Source organism: Diceros bicornis, chromosome 15, assembly GCF_020826845.1.
Source record: "Diceros bicornis minor isolate mBicDic1 chromosome 15, mDicBic1.mat.cur, whole genome shotgun sequence".
Lineage (NCBI taxonomy): Eukaryota > Metazoa > Chordata > Mammalia > Perissodactyla > Rhinocerotidae > Diceros > Diceros bicornis.
Window position 1 is genome coordinate 38,904,990 of NC_080754.1, and position 19,675 is coordinate 38,924,664.

The 19,675-nt window shown below is 36.1% G+C and overlaps 1 protein-coding gene across 1 annotated transcript in view; it reads right to left on the reverse strand.

The window, feature by feature from the left end:
• The window catches only part of VPS8 (VPS8 subunit of CORVET complex), a 257,252-nt gene that overhangs the window by 216,911 nt on the left and 20,666 nt on the right, over positions 1–19,675 (reverse strand). Inside the window, exons 4-9 of the mRNA XM_058556181.1 lie at positions 17,841–17,971; positions 13,867–13,960; positions 10,042–10,074; positions 9,034–9,088; positions 1,199–1,323; positions 359–445 (exon numbers count right to left, since the gene is read on the reverse strand). Coding sequence (XP_058412164.1) covers positions 359–445; positions 1,199–1,323; positions 9,034–9,088; positions 10,042–10,074; positions 13,867–13,960; positions 17,841–17,971 — 525 coding nt within the window. The remainder of the gene's footprint in view (positions 1–358; positions 446–1,198; positions 1,324–9,033; positions 9,089–10,041; positions 10,075–13,866; positions 13,961–17,840; positions 17,972–19,675) is intronic.

Consider the following 19,675-nt stretch of genomic DNA (forward strand, 5'->3'; position numbering starts at 1 on the left):
CAGAGCACACCACCTCAGCAATAAAATCTTGGCAGACAAAACAAAAGGTAAAAAGACCTTTTAAAATCTCCACGTGAGTTTTCAGCAGGGTACCGCCTGTCTTTGCTGCCAACCTCTTGTCCAGGATCACATCAGTTTACTCTTTCTGCTGCTCTATCTCTTAGACTTCAACACAACTTGCAACTAAATGTTACCATGTTAGGCCATCTCTGGTTTTACCTTGAGAAAACATCTTGTTGGGCTAGTCAAATAAAAGACAGTTCATTGTCAAGGATTTTGTTTACAAAGAAATTTACTTAAAAATGGATACAAAGGCATAATAATAAAAATTATTAGAAAAAGAAAACAAAAATACTACCTTAATATGCAATATTGCTGTTCCTGGAGGATGAGCATCTGTTATTGATCTCAGAAGTTTTCCACTGGCCAAATCCCACATAGTGATCTATAAGACAAGCAAATGCTTTAAAAACAAATTTATTGCTCCTTTTTGGACTTAAGTATCCTGCCTTCTGGCTGAAATAATCTATTCCTGCTCTATAAACATTGCAGGCAAAGAACTATAAAGTTAAAACATAACTAAAGGTTGCAGATCCACTAAAGCACAGGGCCCTGGTTCCATCTTCATCGTGTCCAACCTACTTTTTCCTTTAGATTTTAAATGTTCTTCTTATACTGAGGGGTAAAAGAAATTTCTTTCATGAGTCCATTTCTTTAGCATTGATCAAAATTATAGGAAAGGCTTACTGCCAAACTAGTGATGTATGTCAGAAGATGAGAAAAACCATAACGTATTGCCAGTTTCAGATGTGGAAAGAAATACCAAAACAGTTATCCCGCAACACAGTGATAAGAATACAGAAAGCAGAATACAGTGTATTTAAAAAAGCAGCAACAATTATCTACACTACCTTAAAGAAATAAATTTTGTATAACAGCCTGGCTGATTTACAAAAGCTATTTAATTATACAGACACATAAATTAAGACGTGAAAAATCACAGACTCTGGCTCAGTCAATAACAGTTGTTTAAAAATTTGAACAAGACAAAAGTCAGACTGAGCAATCTCAGGTTAGCTCTACAGACATGTCACTTTATAGCCCATATTTTGGTCTTTGAGATATTGATCTAAAGATACCAGTTTTTTAAAAACTGATTTTAACTTTGTCTTACGGAAAGAGTAAAGTTCATATTTACCTGTCCTTTAGCAAAGCCACAGAGAAGCCTTGAGCAGTCATTGTTGATACTGAGGGCAGAGATGGCGCCATACTGACCTCCAACGCTAGTACCGCCCAGACAGAGTCGCAAGGCTTGATTCTGATCTAATGAGAGCGATTTGTAAAATCAAGTGAAAGAAATAGGAGGAATGAATATATATTTAGAATAGGCTTGTTTTCAAAGACTTGGGAGGAAGCAAGAATCAAAAGAATCAAATGATGAAGTCACATTCATTTAAAAATTTTTTATTGAGCACCTACTAGACACTGGGCATTGAAGTAAGACACTAAGAACGCAGGAAAAAACATCTACGAGGAAGCATAATACACAACTTGCTAACGATAAGCAAAAAAATCCATAAGAAATCTGTATCTCCTTGAACAAACCAACTATCTTTCATCTGTCTCATCCTAGAATTACATTTCTTGTTATTTTCAGGATGCAAGGTTACAGGGAATACTATATTTTAAAGTAGTTTTAAAACTTCAAAAATCAAAATTTATTCATTTAGAATTTGGCTGCAATTTACATTTATATTACCCATGGAGAAAAGGTTACTAGGCAAATTAACAGTGCAAATAAAATTACAGAGTAAACATTTAAACCTACTTAAGAAAATTATTTTCAAGCACCAACATCTAATATGCAAAAATAAAATAATTCAAATCTCTACTAGATTAAGATTTTTAAGGGTAAGTTCCTTAATCACCACTGATTTCTCCAGGAGGCATTCAAGTATTTATTAAACTTTATTATCTAATAATTAAAAGAAATTCCTCCTGGGCTTCTCCTAGGCAATGATTATTTGTATAGAGTTCATTATTGTACCCACTTGAAAACAATGAAATAAAAAATTTAAATATAAGAAGGCACGCCTACAAAATTTAACTGTTTAGGGAAAGAAAAAACCCACCATACTTACACAATCTGGAGTCCTCTCAACTCCCCCAGCAACTGTCTGTGCTCCCTTAACTATCTACATGCTACTTTTTGGAAGTAGAGGTGTCTTACTTCCACTATTAGACTATGACCTAAGGGCTGAGATCATGAGTGAGTTAACCCTCCCAGAATACCTAGCCTGGTGCCTTGCACTCAGAAGGCATCTGACAATCATCTGAATAGCTTCCATATTTGCAAATCTTCCTTTTATAAGGGTAAATCTCATTATCAGAAAAAGCCTGAAGACATTCATTCTTAGGTCTAGGGAATAATATTAGGTCAGTCCTTTTGCCCATCCAAAGTGAATACCGTAAGAATATTTTCCTGTGTTCATAAGCTGGCTCGAACTGCAATCCCCACTTCCCCAAGGAGTTCTGACACAATTAACGGCTGTATTCTACCTGGCACACAGAAAATACTCGATGTTTTCTGAAATCATCTTAGAGTTTAGCCTTCCAAGGTAAACATTTGAAAAGGAATAAAGTTCATAAATATACAAGGTCTGATGTATCTTAAAAGTCATTATCTTTTATCACATCTAGACTTATACAATTATAGAGTTTTTCCTTGCTTTTTCCTTACTTACATACTTTTCTCTTCCTCCTCTAGTTTAATCCAAATTACTGAAATTTCCTTTATTCTGTTTTCTTGACTCTAAATATGACATCACATTTTGCTTTACTGAAATTGCCTGCCTAAAACAGTGTTTTCCGTGATCCTTATTTTGCCAGGGCCACCTTATACTGTTAGTGGATTACCCATATACCTTATTTTGCAGCTGTCAACATACAGTGGTTGTGCAACAGTGTTCTATATATACCACTACTTTGGGTCATGCATGTAGGCAACGGATGGACTGAAACCAAGAGGACAAAGACAGAAATTCCTGCTACCCTCACAAAGAAGCCCTTGAGCCCGGGCTGTCTGCCTTCCAGGCACCGAGTAGCATCTGAATCACATCCTGCTGGGACCTTTTGTAATCCCTGCTTTGAGATCCAAACTTTACACAGTTCCGATCCAGCAATACTTAAAGACACTCACTACTGCTTTCTGATTTAACAAAGTTCATATAAATTAGACTATTTAAGTATTCTTGTAACTCAGGGAAAGTAAGAACAGCAGAATTAAGGAGTGTGATAAAATAGAGAAAAGGGGTACCATTAAGAAAGAGGAAATGGAGAAAAGAGAGAAGGAAAAAGACACATCTAACCTCTAGATCAAAACCCCAAATGTGACTGCTTTCCTGACTGTGGGTCCTGTACTAAAAACTAGCTAAGACAGGGAACCAAATTATCAATCTTGGTCATTCCTGAAAGATGTATTAAATTTACATCCCACAGGATTGTGTTAATGAAAACACTCTCAACTTTTTTGACTTTTACAATGTATTCATTATCTTTATAACGTCCCTTTACAAGGTAGCATGGCTATGAGGTGATGCATAGTGTATAAAATATAATCTATTTTAACTCCAGGAGATATTTATCAATTTTTACTGCTGTCTTAAACATCTATCTTTATGGTACCATATTAACAAACTTGCTATTATACAATTTAGACTAAATTCAGAAAAGACAGGTTTCTGTGGAAAGAAGAAGGCAGAGTCTTACTGGAGAGGTTTCTTTGCTAAAGTAACTAAACATTCTGTAGTCCAGATGTTCTGGATGATTCTGGGGAAAGGTACTTGGCGAAAATAATAATAAAACCTCTTCCAAACATTCAATTCTATAGTTATATGGAAAGAATAAAAGGACATGGAGAGAAGCAAGAAAGGCGAAAATCAGAGCTCTCCATGTTCTACTCCTCCAGGGGGCTCTTGATCTCACTAATTTAAAAGGAAAAATTCTATTCTCCCCCTACTCTCTGAAGTCTCCTTTGTTCTGGGGGGAAAAGAGATTACAAAGTCACACAAAATCACATTTGTTGTCATGGTCAACTTAGTTTTTTAAAAAAAATTGGAGTGGGTCCTTATGAAGCACATGACTCTGGGCAAGAAATATGAAATGAGACTCTCATTCTTCCAATAAACTTCACAGAGTTGACGTAGAGCTTAAATAAGAAAATGCCTCTGAAAAATTTGAAAATTATTAAATGGTATAAATGCAAGGAATTATTATTAATGACAATAAATAGCTTACCAACTAATTAAGAGAAGCTGAAGCCCAGATATCATAAAAGCACACCTATTTAACACTGCAAAGAATTACACCTATTTCTTTTATTAGTATGTCTTTCAAAGTACACTTTGCTTAAGGTAGATCTCCTCAGCATACTCTGGGTTTAAGAGCAATGTGCAGAACAGCAAAGAAAAGCCACAAACAATGTATAAAGTCTATTGAAGCTATAAAATCTAAATTTGAATGTACTTCAAGAATTTCTCCTCTCTTTCCATATACCGAAATCATCCCAATCCTCTATTTCTTCACCCCTAATTTGTTTAACTAATTTGTTTTATCTAGTTTAACTAGTTCCCAAAGACCATCAAAGAAGAAAATACTTAGATCCTAGAAGGAATCAAATGTGTGTGTGTAGAGCTCTACTTTTATTGCCAGTATTCACCATTCTTCAATACTACTACTCTTTTCTCACCCTTTCTGCATATTAAAATATTCATAAGACCAAAGGAGAAGAAGAAAAGAGATATTAGGAAACATTTTTCATCAAGGATCACAAAACAGCCGAAGCACTCCACCTAACAAACACACAGATTTAAAGTTCTCATTCCCCCCGCAAAGCTTACTGACTGATTCAGGACACACTGAACCCCCAGGGCTAATCAGCTATTTTCTAGAATGCTGATGCCCATGAAGAGCCAGTTTTGTTCACTTCCAAACCTGTTCATGCCACTGTAATGTTACTGTACTTAAAATCTTAATTAAACAATACACAAACTGACGAAATAGAGTGAAAAAAAAAGAGCTGTTGTTTCTACGAAAACTAAATGAATGCTTTAGAAAAATTTGGTAAAGATGAGCTGCTTTAAAAAACCGTCATGAAATAAGTTGTGGACAATATAACTGTAGAAGTTTAAAGAGAAGTTTTGTGAAAATCTACAATTTTGCACTCCTCGATTGATTTACAGGTACCTAAGCTTTTACCTATTTTTTTAAATTAAAAGTGCAAATTTTACATGACCCATTATTGACTCAGTTTATGTCAAAAAAGATGCTGCAGACCTCCAACTGACAGAGACAAACTCAAAGAAAAGGCTTTGGACTATATCAAAAGATTAAGGGGAAAATGAATATTTATATATTTTCAGTTAAAATAAAATACTGAAGGCATGTCTATATTTATAAATACAAATTTATATATTTATACATATTATTATATATTTATACATATGTATAGATTTATATATATATTTTAAAATTCCATGCTTTAATCAATTTCAATTAGTTGGGTTTTTTTCAGTAAGCATTGCCTAAGAGGGTAGCAACTGTACTTGACAGCATTCTCTTTCAACATTAAAAAGGTCAAAAGAAAAAGAGTCACTCATGCAAAGCAAAATTACTATACCTTTTCCTTTGAATCCATGGAGAAAAAATCAAAAGAAAGAGAAAAGCAAGAAATCAGTTCAAAAGTTCAGAGAAAAGACAGGTAAAATTTCAAGAGTATAAGTGACAAACTTTACTGATCTGTGAGAATGATACTAAATCTGATTAACTGATGTCTCTAGCATCTACGATTATATTCAGGTATTGGTTATGGGAAAAGAGAAAATATATAATATTCAAATTACAGCACAGTAAGTAAATCCAAGTCCATTTAGTTTGACAGAAACAAAATCACTTACAAAAAGACAGTCTACTAATGTATACTAACAACCCAAAAATGGAAAACTTAGGGCCTTGGGATAGGGAGACATCTTCATTAAGATTTGAAGTAAAAAAAAAAAAAAAAAAATTTGAATTTTTGAGATCCTGTATATAGGTAAGAACTAAGATACATAATAAATACCATTAACCTATAATTCCTTAAGAATAGGCAACATACATCTTTAAGAAGCTTATAATGATGACTATTTTAATGACCCAAGCCTCTATTCCAAAGAGAATCTAGTGGTTCTTAAACAAGTACACTTCTTCCTGCTGCATTTTTTTGTATGACCAACAAAAATGTTTTAAAAAGATCAGAGTTAACCTCTAAGTAGACACTTCATAGTATTATTATTCTGCCATTTGTTCCTGGCTTTGAAGCAAATTTTAATCCATTTGTTAAAACTCATTGTCCAACTATCTGATTCCCACAAAAATAATGAGTAAAATTTATTAACTGCATGATTGAAAACCCAAAGCATAACCAGAATATCATGATTCTTTCTCAAAATGTTTACTCTGGCATACTTTCTTTTCCATGAGACTGTAATGAAAGATTACTAGTTCATGATATCGATGAGAAAGTTGCTGGGGTCTAAAAAAATTAGGAACTAGGCCCAAGAAAATTAGGGAGACAGAAGCAAAAGATAATGTACTCTTCTTCTCTGTTAGTTTTTACTTTAAAAGTACTCATTTTAAATTTTTGCAGTAAGGTCTACGTAGGCTTGATTATAAGCAGGCACATATTCTTATAACCTTGTGGTAAAGAAGGGATGTTAAAGCAGACAGAGTTGAGGAAAAGTGAATACCGGTAGTGGGAACAAAAAATCAACATGCATTCTGCTGACAGATAAACATATGTATTTTATTCTATCCTTATTCATCTTTGTTCTTCTATTCTTTTCTTTCTACATTTTGGAATTTGCCTCCTTTTCTCTCACGACAAGAGAACTGCTTGGAGTGGCGGAAATGCACTGATCTAGGATTCAGTATTCCTTGTTTCTTAACTTGGCTCTGTGCACATCACTTAACCTCTCTGGTTCTCAATCACCTCATATGTAAAAGAAAGGCACTCAACTAAAAGACCTTTTAAGATCCTTTCCCAAAATTCTATCAATCTAATACCAATCATGCCCGCATAGGAAAACAATCATTTACATCTGATAGGAAAGCAACCTGGTAAAACTTTCTAGAAGGCAATTAGGCAATATATATCAGAAGTGTTTAAAATGTTCATACTCTGACCTAAGCAATTCCACTTTCAGGAATTTGTCCTAAGGAAGTAATCATGTGCACAAAAATGCAGTTACAGAGATGTTCACCACTATACTGTTTATTTACAAACAACCTAAATGTCTTATAGTAGGAAATGGCTAAGTAAATTATGATGAATCCATTTAAAAGAATACTACGTAGCCATTAAAAATGATGTTACAGATGAATATATAATTACTTGGGAAGACGTTCATTATAATGAAAAAGCAGGTTACAAATTACCATGATCACATTTTGGGGTGTGTACATATATATACACACATACAGAAAAAAGATTAGAAGGCCATACAAAAATGTTAGGGATTATGCCTGGATGGTAGAATTTAGTATTCATATCTTTGACCTTTTCCTTACCTAAATTTTCTACTATGAACATATATCAATTATAGAATAAGAAAAAAAAATTATTATTTAAAGAATCAACTCCAAAGTTCTCTTGAGAATTACATTTTTGTTTCCAATCTTCTCGTCCTCAAACAATAAAACTCTATTATTTAAATCAATCACCTTTGAAAAGACAGGTGTTAAAATCACATGATAAATAAGGCTTTTGGCATAATGGAAAATTTATAAATAGAAAGTCAAATCGTTCAAAAACAAGAGAATATAACTAGTTATTCACTCATATGGTAAATAAAGAAGCAAGGCCCACAGAGATCAAATCGTGATTCTGCTATTAAAGTATTCCCTGGTAATCCTCATACAATATTCTGTAGATTCTTTACTAAAATCTAGTGTCATGGAAAATTCCATTTAAGAGAGATGCAAAAGACCTAAGATCCAGAAGACAAAACTAAAATCCACAGAACAATATTATCTAACAGTTTTTAAAAAAAACAAAACAGAACAGAACAGGGGCCAACCCCATGGCATAGCAGTTAACGTGCATGCTCTCCACTGCTGGTGGCCCAGGTTCGGATCCCGGGCACGCACCGATGCATGCACGCTCTCCATTGCTGGCGGCCCAGGTTCGGATCCCGGGCACGCACCGATGCACCGCTTGTCAGGCCATGCTGTGGCGGCGTCCCATATAAAGTGGAGGAAGATGGGCACAGATGTTAGCCCAGGGACGGTCTTCCTCAACAAAAAGAGGAGGATTGGCATGGATGTTAGCTCAGGGCTGATCTTCTTCACAAATAAAAAAAAAAAATTCTGCTTATAGTATTCAATTCAAAAACAAACAAAGATTAATGAAACTAGGGTTATTTAGTCTTAGGTAGGAAAAAAAATCAGAAAATACTTAGGATGATCATCTACTATACAAATAAAACTAGTTAAGTTCTCTTCTCAACCAACAAAAGAGTGTGATTATGGGCTAAAAATTTTTCAGTTTAGAGAGATTTGCAATGTAAATGAACAAGAACTTACTGTCAGTGAGAGTTACTAAAAATTATTGAGAAAGCCAGGGAATCTCTTTCCTTGAAGATCTTTTATAATACCTACTACTCAGATATGAGTTAGAATCAAAAATCACCAAAACTGGAGGCAGACTAGATGACAACCCAAGGTCCCTTTCAACTTTATATTCTTTTTGTCTACGTCTGCAGAAAGTCAAAAGATATGACATGACAGCTTACAAATTCATAAAGAAGAAAATAAACTAGCGACGAGCAACAAAATGAAGCTGAGTCAAGTAATTTTTAACTATAAAAATATTGACCACTACTTTTCAAGTTTTTCTTCAAGAAAATAAAGTTCACCATATATACTGTGATTAAAAGACATTATAAAACCCAAAAGATACTTAATATCTAAAATAAGTAAAGTACTTCGAAAATTTACCAAATATTAAAGCCAATCCATGAGATGTACCCACTGCTATCAGACTGGACACTGCCTGAGAAACAAAAGGGAAGATAATACATTTTAAGATATTATAACAAGAATCTTGAAATAATCAGAGCTGAATTTATTGGTCTTCCTTCCTGTAGGCACCAGACGACATACCAACTATTATAAACAAGGAGAATTTCATTTAGGAGGCAAAATGGGAAATGAAACTCAGGACGTTTTATTTCTGGGAATCCCTCTAAATTTACTCTAAGGGTAACAATATCAAAATATCATATGTTCAACATTATAGGCAAAAGCATGCCACTTAGCTTCCTCTAAAGCAATTTTTTAAAAAAGTCAGGGGTCCAGACAAAGTAAGAGGCACTTACACTACCCAACAAGAGCCTTTTGTGAGGTGTGGGGAAGCAATGAGAAAGATCTTCTCCAGTTTATTCACAGGAGCCAAAAGGCACCAGAAATGTTCAAAATTCAGCCCACTTCCTCACCAATTGACTAACTAATAAGAAAGCAAGAGGCAGCTGGAAGTAGTCGAGAAAAGAGGGCACTAGTGTGCTTTCAATATCCCCCAGTTCTCTATAATCACTCCATAGATTTACTATTTGGCAGACTTGGCAATGGAGTCCAGAGCTGTTCAAAGTACTATTTACCACAAAGTGATTCTACCAAATACTGTTTTCCACTCCTATAACCAAAGACAGGCCAAATCACAGGAGCAAATTTACCTGGGCAGGGTAGTATCACACACAAATAAACCTGGAAAAGGCTAATCATTATTCCGTTATATGCTCCTCAAACAAAAGCCTGAAGAGTAACAACACATTAGAAAGAGAACATTCAACACAGATAAATTTTAAACCTGATTACTGGCAGTAAGTGACCTACAAATTTATCATCACAATAATTTATGTAATAACTTTAAACATTAGAAAAATGAATCCAACAAAACCCAATCAAACAGAAACCTTACCTTTAAAGGATTATTTAAAGTATACTTACAATTGCTGTAGGCAAGCCAGCATCTACTTTGTCCTAAATGAAATTAAAAATAAAAAAGTCCTTGAAAAGATATTCTCATTTCAAAACAGAAAATGGTATAAGGACTTCTCTTTACATATACTTTGATCCAAATCAATTTAGACAAGAGGTGGAACCCTCATTTTTGCCCCCAACTAAGAGAAACCACAAAAATTGTATCTACCAACAAAATATAAAAAGCATAAGAGTGGGTCATTTTATTTTATTAACTATAACAGATGCTTCAGGAAGGGTACTGATTATAAATGAAAATGTAAAGGAAAAGAGAGAGTAAAGAGGTTCCATTTTCAATAATGTGAATAAACTATGGGTACTTATGGGTCAAAATGGTAGGAATCCATAAAGATTTTAGAAAAGGGAAACATATGCTAAAGATATTCTTCCTACCCAGCAGATTATCCAATAATCCCTAAATAAAACCTGAGCAGGGTATATTCAGTCAGTTCTCAAGCACAAGAAAATCAAAAATTAAGCACTAGTCTCAGCTCCTTACTAGTAACCATATGACCTTGGGAAAGTCACCTAACACTTCTGAGTATTAGCCTCCTCATCTGTCCAAGGAAATAGCGAATACTGCCCTGTCTACCTCAATGAGTTCTCCTGAAGATCAAATTAAATGGAAAGTATCATATAAATGTAAGGGAATCTATTTGATGCTTCTATAGCTTTAAACAATAATAATGATTAGCTCTGCAGTAGCAAAGACCTTTCATATACATATACATTTCACTATTTGATTCTTAAATTGGAAGAGATACATAAAACAGATAGTATTATTCTGATCTTCCAGATTAAGAAAATAGAAGTTTCAAAGAGCTTAACTGATTTGCCCAAGATTATTCAGGAAGTCGTAGAACTAAGTCTCAAACTCAGGGCTTCCAGTCCCCAGGCCAGGCTCTTCACGTCACTTCTATATTTCTTTTCTATATCTGTCCCTGTCAGTGTGGTCAATTGGTTATAACAATCTCTCAGAAGTCAGAATCTATTTTATCCAACTTCATAGAGCTTCCCGGGAACTAACCTAAGAAACTTACTCCAGTGCATGGGAACATGAGGAAAAACCACCACCAAGGCTGCTCTGTACAACGTTCTGGAGAGCAGGATATACCCAACTGTGTGTGGATATGTGTGTGCTAAGCATGCCCAACATAATGCTGGATAACTGAGAAGCATGCAATAAATATTTGATAAACTACTGATTTGTGACCCAGACAGGGAAAAAGAAGCAGACAGCAGATGAAGAACAAAGACTGTATTCAAAATGGAACCTGAAAAATGAAATCAGAAGTCAGTTAACTTTAAAAGCTAAAACACCATAGATGTGAGAAGCATTTGAGAGATTACAGAATTTTAGTACTGGTGTTCCAGTATCTTAGGGTAGTGATTCTTAAAAGCCAGGGTGCATTAGAATCACCTGGGATACCTGTTAAGATGCAGATCCCCATGCTACCCTGTTAGCAATTCCAATTCAGTACGTCTGAGCTGGTGCCCAGGAATATGCATTTTAATAAGCACCCAAGGATAGCCTTACGCACTGGACACATTTTGCAAAAACACTGTCAAGGTATCTCTATTATCTTAGATGATCATAAAAATGATAAATATCCTTTAAAAATTAATTTTAAATATTGTCACATGTCATACTACTTTGAGGAGGATTCTAAAATTAAACAATGAAGTTCACAGCTCTAAAAGCTTCATCTCTCCTAAGTGTTCTCCATGCATGGACTACAAAGTCATGATGATCAAGGCTCTAGGCAGCCCTAATAACATCACTAGCCACATGGCTGAAGGCATTACTGAACAACTATTCAGGAGAGATAACCAAAAATACAACTAGCTTTACATGTTAATAAACCAACCATCACAGAAAAGCATACAATTTAAATTGAGCTGGTAATTCCAAAATTAGGAAGGCACAGTATGAAGACTGTCATAAGAAAAGCAACTTTCATTTTAACATACCAAAGGAGCTCAGCCATAGCAGTGAAATAAGAATAAAATGCAAACACTCTGGGATTTATTAGAATTTTTCCCTCCCCCTCAAGAGGGAGGAGAAACCTTTTTAAATAACAGATTTATCTAATCATTGTTCAGTGTCTGAGTTTTAGTTCAGTCTCCATTATTCAAAATATTTTTAAAACTGCACAGGTGGGTCAAATGACTGTTCTGGTTCATCTTGATTTTGAAAGGAATGAATTTCATCACCTACATAAGGATTAAATTCAGAAAACGTCATGGAAATATAATCCTCAACAGGTGGTTCCCATTCTAGCAAATATGAGTTACTCTCCACCTAAAGAGGAAGGACAATTGCCCAGGTTTCCTCCATTGCTTGACTATCTCTCTATTTAAATTGACTTCATGATACGTGAGCTGGGTCAGGGTATACCAATTGCCCCCAGAGAACACTTTTTCTTTTCTTTTTCTGGTTTTTTTTTTTTTGGTATCTGCAATAAGAGCTTTCTCTGATAAATGCAAAAATTGCAATGTGGTTATAGTGCTATGATGCCACTTCTGTGTCAATCTCTTACCCTCCTGAAAAATCAAAATTTTTATTTCTTACCCAAACTGAATATGCAAAATACCAATTAAACTCCATGAAAAGAACATAAAAACACATCAAAGTTTCTGGGCTAAGAATCTGTCATCATCATCATCATTATTATTCTATATAGGATCTATGTATTGAATTCAGAAAATTAAAATTGAAAGACTTGGGGCCAGCCGGTAGCATAGTGGTTAAGTTTGCGTGCTCCACTTCAGTGGCCCAGCGTTCACAGGTTCAGATCCCAGGTGCGGACCTACGCACTGCTTATCAAGCCATGCTGTGGCAGTGTCCCATATAAAGTAGAGGAAAATGGGCACGGATGTTAGCCCAGGGCCAATCTTCCTCAGCAAAAAGAGGAAGATTGGCAATAGATGTTAGCTCAGGGCTAATTCTCCTCACCAAAAAAAAAAAAAAAAAAAAATTGAAAGACTAAATAAAACTATAGGCTTTGAGGCCAAAGGACAAGTTTGAGCAAACATACCAGAATCAGCATCTACTGTCTTCATGGACTACTGAGTATTTTTGCATTAACCCAGAGCTCTAAGTGATTTTCAAAAAAGAGCACAGATATTCCGTTCCAGCCATTATACACTGCCTACAATCACCAAGACCACCTCCATTTCACAACAAAGAAGCACTAGACTTCAAGCCAGAAACCCCAATTTTGAGTAATCGCTCTGCTATCTCCTAACCCAATGATGTAAGACAAGTTAATATCACCTCTCTGAGCCTGTCTTCTCATTTGTAAAATAGGATATGCCTTTCCCTACTTTCAAAGTTGTAAGAGTAAAATGAAAATAAGGTACATGAAAAGACTTTCGTAAATTATTTAAAAAATCACTCAGTTGTAAAAGATTCTGATCAATCATTTCTCCATATGAAAAGACTAAAAACACAAGCACTCTACCTCAACCAAATACACAAGATGGCAACTAAACTGAAAAGGAATTTCAAGAAAAGGCAGATAGTGTTTCTTTTAGGCTTGCTGCCATATTTCATTTAGGCACACCCGAGACTCTGAGCAGACCTTTATTTCATGGCTGCGCTAATTTCTACGTCAAGATGTGTAGCCACGTCTTATGAGTCAAAAATAATCACACAAAAACCATGAAAGCCAGATTCTATTTTCCTTAAGCCTCGGGCCAAGAGAAGTGCTGTGCTTTGTTTTATGCTCATTCCTGCTTCATTATGCCATTGCAGGTTATAAAACTGGGGGAAGAGAACAAAATACTTACAGCTGCAGACACGATCTGGGCAGAAATTCCCTTCAAAAGTGAATGTCGCATAACTGATCCATGGAGGGAAAAAGTATCAGGTAATTTCTTCTTCCTGAAAAAAAAAGGAAAACATGTAAGAACAGAAAAAAAAAATGGAAAAGGTAGTGTCTCAAAGCTTTGAAAGAAAAACATAAAAAGTAAGAAAAGCAGAAGACGACACCATATGTAATTTGTTAGCTCTGTTTTGCAAAAAGGAATAAAGAGTCTAAAAGTCCCACATTTAAGATGCTGTACTGCAACTAGAAGGATGTGCAACTATGACATACAACTATCTACTGGGGCTTTGGGGAAAAAAGAAAAGGAGGAGGATTGGCAATAGATGTTAGCTCAGGGCTGGTCTTCCTCAGCAAAAAGAGGAAGATTGGCATGGACGTTAGCTCAGGGCTGATCTTACACACACACACACACACACACACACACACACACACACACACACACACACACACACACACACACACACACACACACACACACACACACACACACGATGCTGTACTAAATGCACCTTGAACCTCAGAGAAGCACAAGCAGAAAAACGAATAAAGCCACCATTCCTTTTTCACTGATCCAAACTGTTCCTTGCCCAGCTTAAGGAATACAGCAAGAGGTTCCACTACTCACCAGGGCGCCCACAGAGCACTCCTCCTGCCCTACACGTCTACATTACCTCCACCTGTCTTCCACTCTTGCCCACCTTTCTTGCCCTCCTCCTGTCTATAACCACCCTCTCATTCTTCAACCAATCGCCTCAAATTCCCCACTCATTACTCATTCTCTGCTGCTCCTACTAACAGTTCCTTTCACTTACCCTACTCATCATTGTACAAAAATTAATTTTTAAACTTTTACCAAACATTATTGAGCACCTACTCTCTCTGACTAAAAGTATGTTCTAGGGATACAAAAACAAGAAAGTCAAGCCTACCGAGAGTGACTCATAGGTAACTCACTCTTAAATTAAAGGATAAATGTTAGACAAGAAAAATGAAAAAGCACTATAGAAACCAAATAAAGAAAAGTTTAATCCTGTTTATTAGGGGCATATCAGGGACAGCGAGAGACAAGAGAAGACGTCTGATCTGGCCTTGATGGATAACCAGGAGTCTGTCAGGCAACAAAAAAGCACAAGCAGAAACAGGAAGATGTGCAGGCACACAGTGTGTGGGAGGAATGTGAGTACACAGAAGGCAGGGACCGGGAGGCAGGGAGTGGGAGCGCTTAGAGATTAGGTCAAAATGGTAAGCAAAGTCCAGATGATGCCGTGCAAAGGAAGTCTGGCATTATTACGTAGTCAACAAGAAAACACCGTATCTTTTAAGCAGGTGGTGACCAGATCATCCAAAACATTTAAGTTATTGTGGTTCCATACAAATTTTAGAATTGTTTTTTCTATTTCTGTGAAAAATGCCATTGGAATTTTGATAGGTATTGCATTGCATCTCTAGACGGCTTTGGGTCATACGGACATTTTAACAATATTAATCCATGAATATGAGATATTTTTCCATTTTTTTGTGTCTTCCTCAATTTATTTCATCAACATCTTATAATTTTCAGTGTACAGCTCTTTAATTTCCTTGGTTAAATTTATTCCTAAGTATTGTATTGTTTTTGATACTACTGTAAATGGGATTGTTTCATCCCTTTTTCAGGTATTTCATTGTTAGCACAGAGAAATGCATCGACCCCAATTAGCTAAAGCAATCTTGAGGAAGAAGAACAAAGCTGGAGGAATCACACTTGCTGATTTCAAACTATATTACAAAGCTATAGTAATCAAAACAATACTGTACTGGCATAAAAATAGGCACAAAGACCAATGGAACAGAATTGAGAGCCCAGAAGTAAACCCTTGCATATACAGTCAACTAATACTTGACAAGGGAGCCAAGAATACTCAGTGGGCAAAGAATACTCGCTTCAATAAATGATGTTGGGAAAACTGAATAATCACACGCAAAGAATGGAATTGTACCCCTATCTTACACCACTCACAAAAAGCAAAAGAATTAAATGGATTAAAGACTTAAACATAAGACCTGACACCATAAAATTCCTAGAAGAAAACATAGGGAAAGAGCTCCTTGACATTGGTCTTGGCAATGGGTTTTTGGATATGACACCAAAAGCACAAGCAACAAAAGCAAATATAAATAAATGGGACTACATAAAACTAAAAAGCTTCTACACGGCAAAAGAAGCAATCAACAAAATAAGGCAACCTATGGAATGGGAGAATATATTTGCAAACCACCTATCTGATAAGAGGTTAATATCCAAAATATAATCAACATCACTAATCATCAGGGAAATGCAAATCAAAACCACAATGAAATATCACCTCACACCTGGTAAAATGCTATTGTCAAAAAGATGAGATAACAAATGTGGGTGAGGATGTAGAGAAAAGGGAATCTTTGTGCACTGCTGGTGGGAATGAAAATTGGTGCAGCCACTACCGAAAACTCCAAAAATTAAAAATAGAACTACTATATAATCCAGCAACCCCACTTTCAGGTACATATCTAAAAGAAATGAAATCACTATCTTAAAGAGATATCTGCACCTCCATGTTCACCACATTATTCACAACAGCCAAGATACAGAAACAACATAAGTGTCCATCTACAGACTAATGGATAAAGAATATATGGTATACACATACACAATGGAATATTATTCAGCCACGAGAAAGAAGGAAATCCTGCCATTGGCAACAAGATGTATGGACATTGAGGGTGTTATGCTAGTGAAATAAGTCAGACAGAAAAAGACAAATACTGTATGATCTCACTTATATGTAGAATCTAAAACAGCCAAACTCATAGAAACAGACAGGAGAATAATAGTTACTAGTGGCTGGGGAGTGGGAGAAATAGGGAGACCTTGGTCAAAGAGCACAAACTTCCAGTTATAAGATGAATAACTTCTGGTGATCTAATGTACAGCATGGTGACTATAGTTAAAAATACTGTACTGTATACTTGCAAGTTGCTAAGAGACTAGATCTTAAATGTTCTCACCACAAAAAGAAATGGTCATTATGTGAGGTGATGGAAATGTGAACTAATCCTACTGTGGTAATCATTTTGCAATCTCTATGTGTATCAAAGAATCACATTGTATACCTTATATTTACACAGTGTTATATGAAAATTATATCTCAATAAAGCTGAAAAAAAATTTAAGTTATCTATTTGTAGGACATAGTGATGAATGGGTTAATAAATCCAGCAATGGCCCCTATCCCACAAGACTTGACAACCTAAAGAAGACAGTACTCATACAGGCAAAATTTAAGAAGAGAGAAAAAATACACAGACAACTTTATCAACATTAAAGTTACACATGAATTCAATAAAGGTTTACATTACGCTTCCTTCACTTCTCTTTCCTTTTCATGTTCTCTCCAAGAATTTGGAAGGTGAAAAGCAGCCAATATGAAATTATTTAGGGCTAGAAGTCCTTTTCCCAAATCTTTAATCATCTTTGTGACTCTCCTCTGAAGCCATTCCAAGGGGATGAAGGAATGGTGGAGCTGACCTTAGAGAGGAGGAGAAGGGGGGGAGTGCAGGGAGCAGAGGGTGGTGAGCTAAACCAAGCTCCATGTTTCCACCACAGACACTGTGCTAAGTTTGATCTGTGCTCCCTCCAGGAGCCTTGCTGCTTCTGGGAGTCCCTGGCTGTTATTATGGCTTCCTACTGGGGATGGAGAAGACAGTGGTCAGGGCACCCGCCTTTTAATCCTCTCCCCTCAACAATGCCAAAATCTTTAGGATCAAATAAGCACATCATTCCCACCCAAATAGGCCTTGTCTTCCCCATGCAGGCCTTCCATTCCAGCAGACCATACTGTGCTATAAACAGACGTTTACATTTTAAATGATCAAATATTTCAACCATATGCAAGTGTGATTTAAACAAATACTTACCTTTTTAAGTTGGTCCTGTCACCACTATCTGAGCTTGCCACAGATGAAGTATCATAGGAGTGAGAATCAATAGTATCAACGTTTAACAATGTAGGATCCTCAAGAACAAAAGAGTCATCTTCATCATCAGTCTAAATTGGAATAATATGGATCAATAAATTCAAAATTCCAAATACTCTATGAGATAAGTCAGATAGGCATTAATGGGTTTCTCCAAAACACTCACATGCTTATTTCTGCTTTTCACCTCTATTCCATGTATTGTTACTGACCAGAGTACTGACCAGAGGCTTAGTACAGAATTAAATTTTAATTCTAGAGAGGTATTTCTCTCTACAGAGAGTTCACCCCCAAAATTTCTTTCTTGTAAGCAGGAAGAAGCAGGAACAGTTATGCAGATTATTGGTACCTTCAGAATATTTCTTAAAATTCAAACCTGTATAGATGCTTTACTAGTTAACTAACAGCCAATGGCTAATTAGAAGAAAACAAATACCACCTGACTAAATAATATACCACGAAAAATATGGCAAGTAGACAGAAGAAAGGCATTCTGGATTGGAAACAGCACGTTCAGACACAGTAATTTCACAGTATGAATTTTGCCTGTGGAAAAGGAAGTAGTCCAAAATGACTAGAGTACATGCATGTGTAGGAACTGGAAGCCATCCTAGAAAGATAAGCTGGGATCCAAATCGTAAAAAGCTTTATATTCCATTAAGATAGGTAACAGCAGGGCCCATGTCTATCTTGTTCACCACTGTATCCCTCTTGCCTAGTACAATGCCTGACACCATCAGTATTCATTCACTTAATGAATTAGCATACTACATATAGCAGGCAGTGGGAAGGCAACTGAGATGTTTAAGAAGTGGTAACACATGATGAGAACCATGTTTTAGAAAGATAAATAGGGAAGTAAGGAGATGGACGAGGGTAGAAGGGGAGACTTAGGCAGGGAGAGACTGTTAAGGACCAGTCAGAAGGCTACTGCAATGTCAACGAAAGAGAAGAGAGTCCAGCCTAGGAATGTAGTAGAAGAGGTCAAGAGAAGGATTAATGAAAAAGAGACATTACTGAGATAAAATCAAGTCCCTGGTAACCATTTACATGTTGGGAGAAGGGGAAGGAGAAGTCAAAAGAGAGTCCAAGGTTTCCAGCCTGAGCAACTAGGCAAAGGGTGATATTACTAACTGGGATAAAAAAGCAGAAGAATAGCAGATATGAGGAATTTAGTTTTGAATAAGCTGATTCTGAATGACAGACATTAAAGAAGAATGTTCTAATCTTACCTTCTCTTTCAGCTGGATTACTTTCTGCCTTACCATTTCCATCAATTCTCTTAAGACAGCAGTCCACACTCATCATCTCCACCTTCTCCACCCATTGCTAGCTACCGACTACTACCCCTGCTGAAGATACCAGCCAAATCCACTGGCCTATTTTCAGTCAACATGCTCTTGTCCTCTCTGCATCATTTCACACTACTGACCATTCCCTACTTCTTGAAACTTTCTCTTCCCTTGGTTTCCAGTACATCTCTTTTCTGGTACTGCTCCAACTTATGTGGTCTCTTCTATCAGTCATGTTCTCCTGTTTTGCCTCAGCCCAGCCTTTAAATGATGTTGTTCCCCACGATTATATTCTTAGTTCTCTTCTCTTCCTACTTCACACATTTCCTATATGAACAAGCAAATCCATACCTACAGCTTCAAGTACCATATCACGCTAATGACTCCAAAATCTGCATCTTCAGTATCAACATTTCTCTTGAGGTTTAGGCCTATATTTACAACTGCTTTTCAGATATCCCCACACACAAGTCTGCTAAGAAC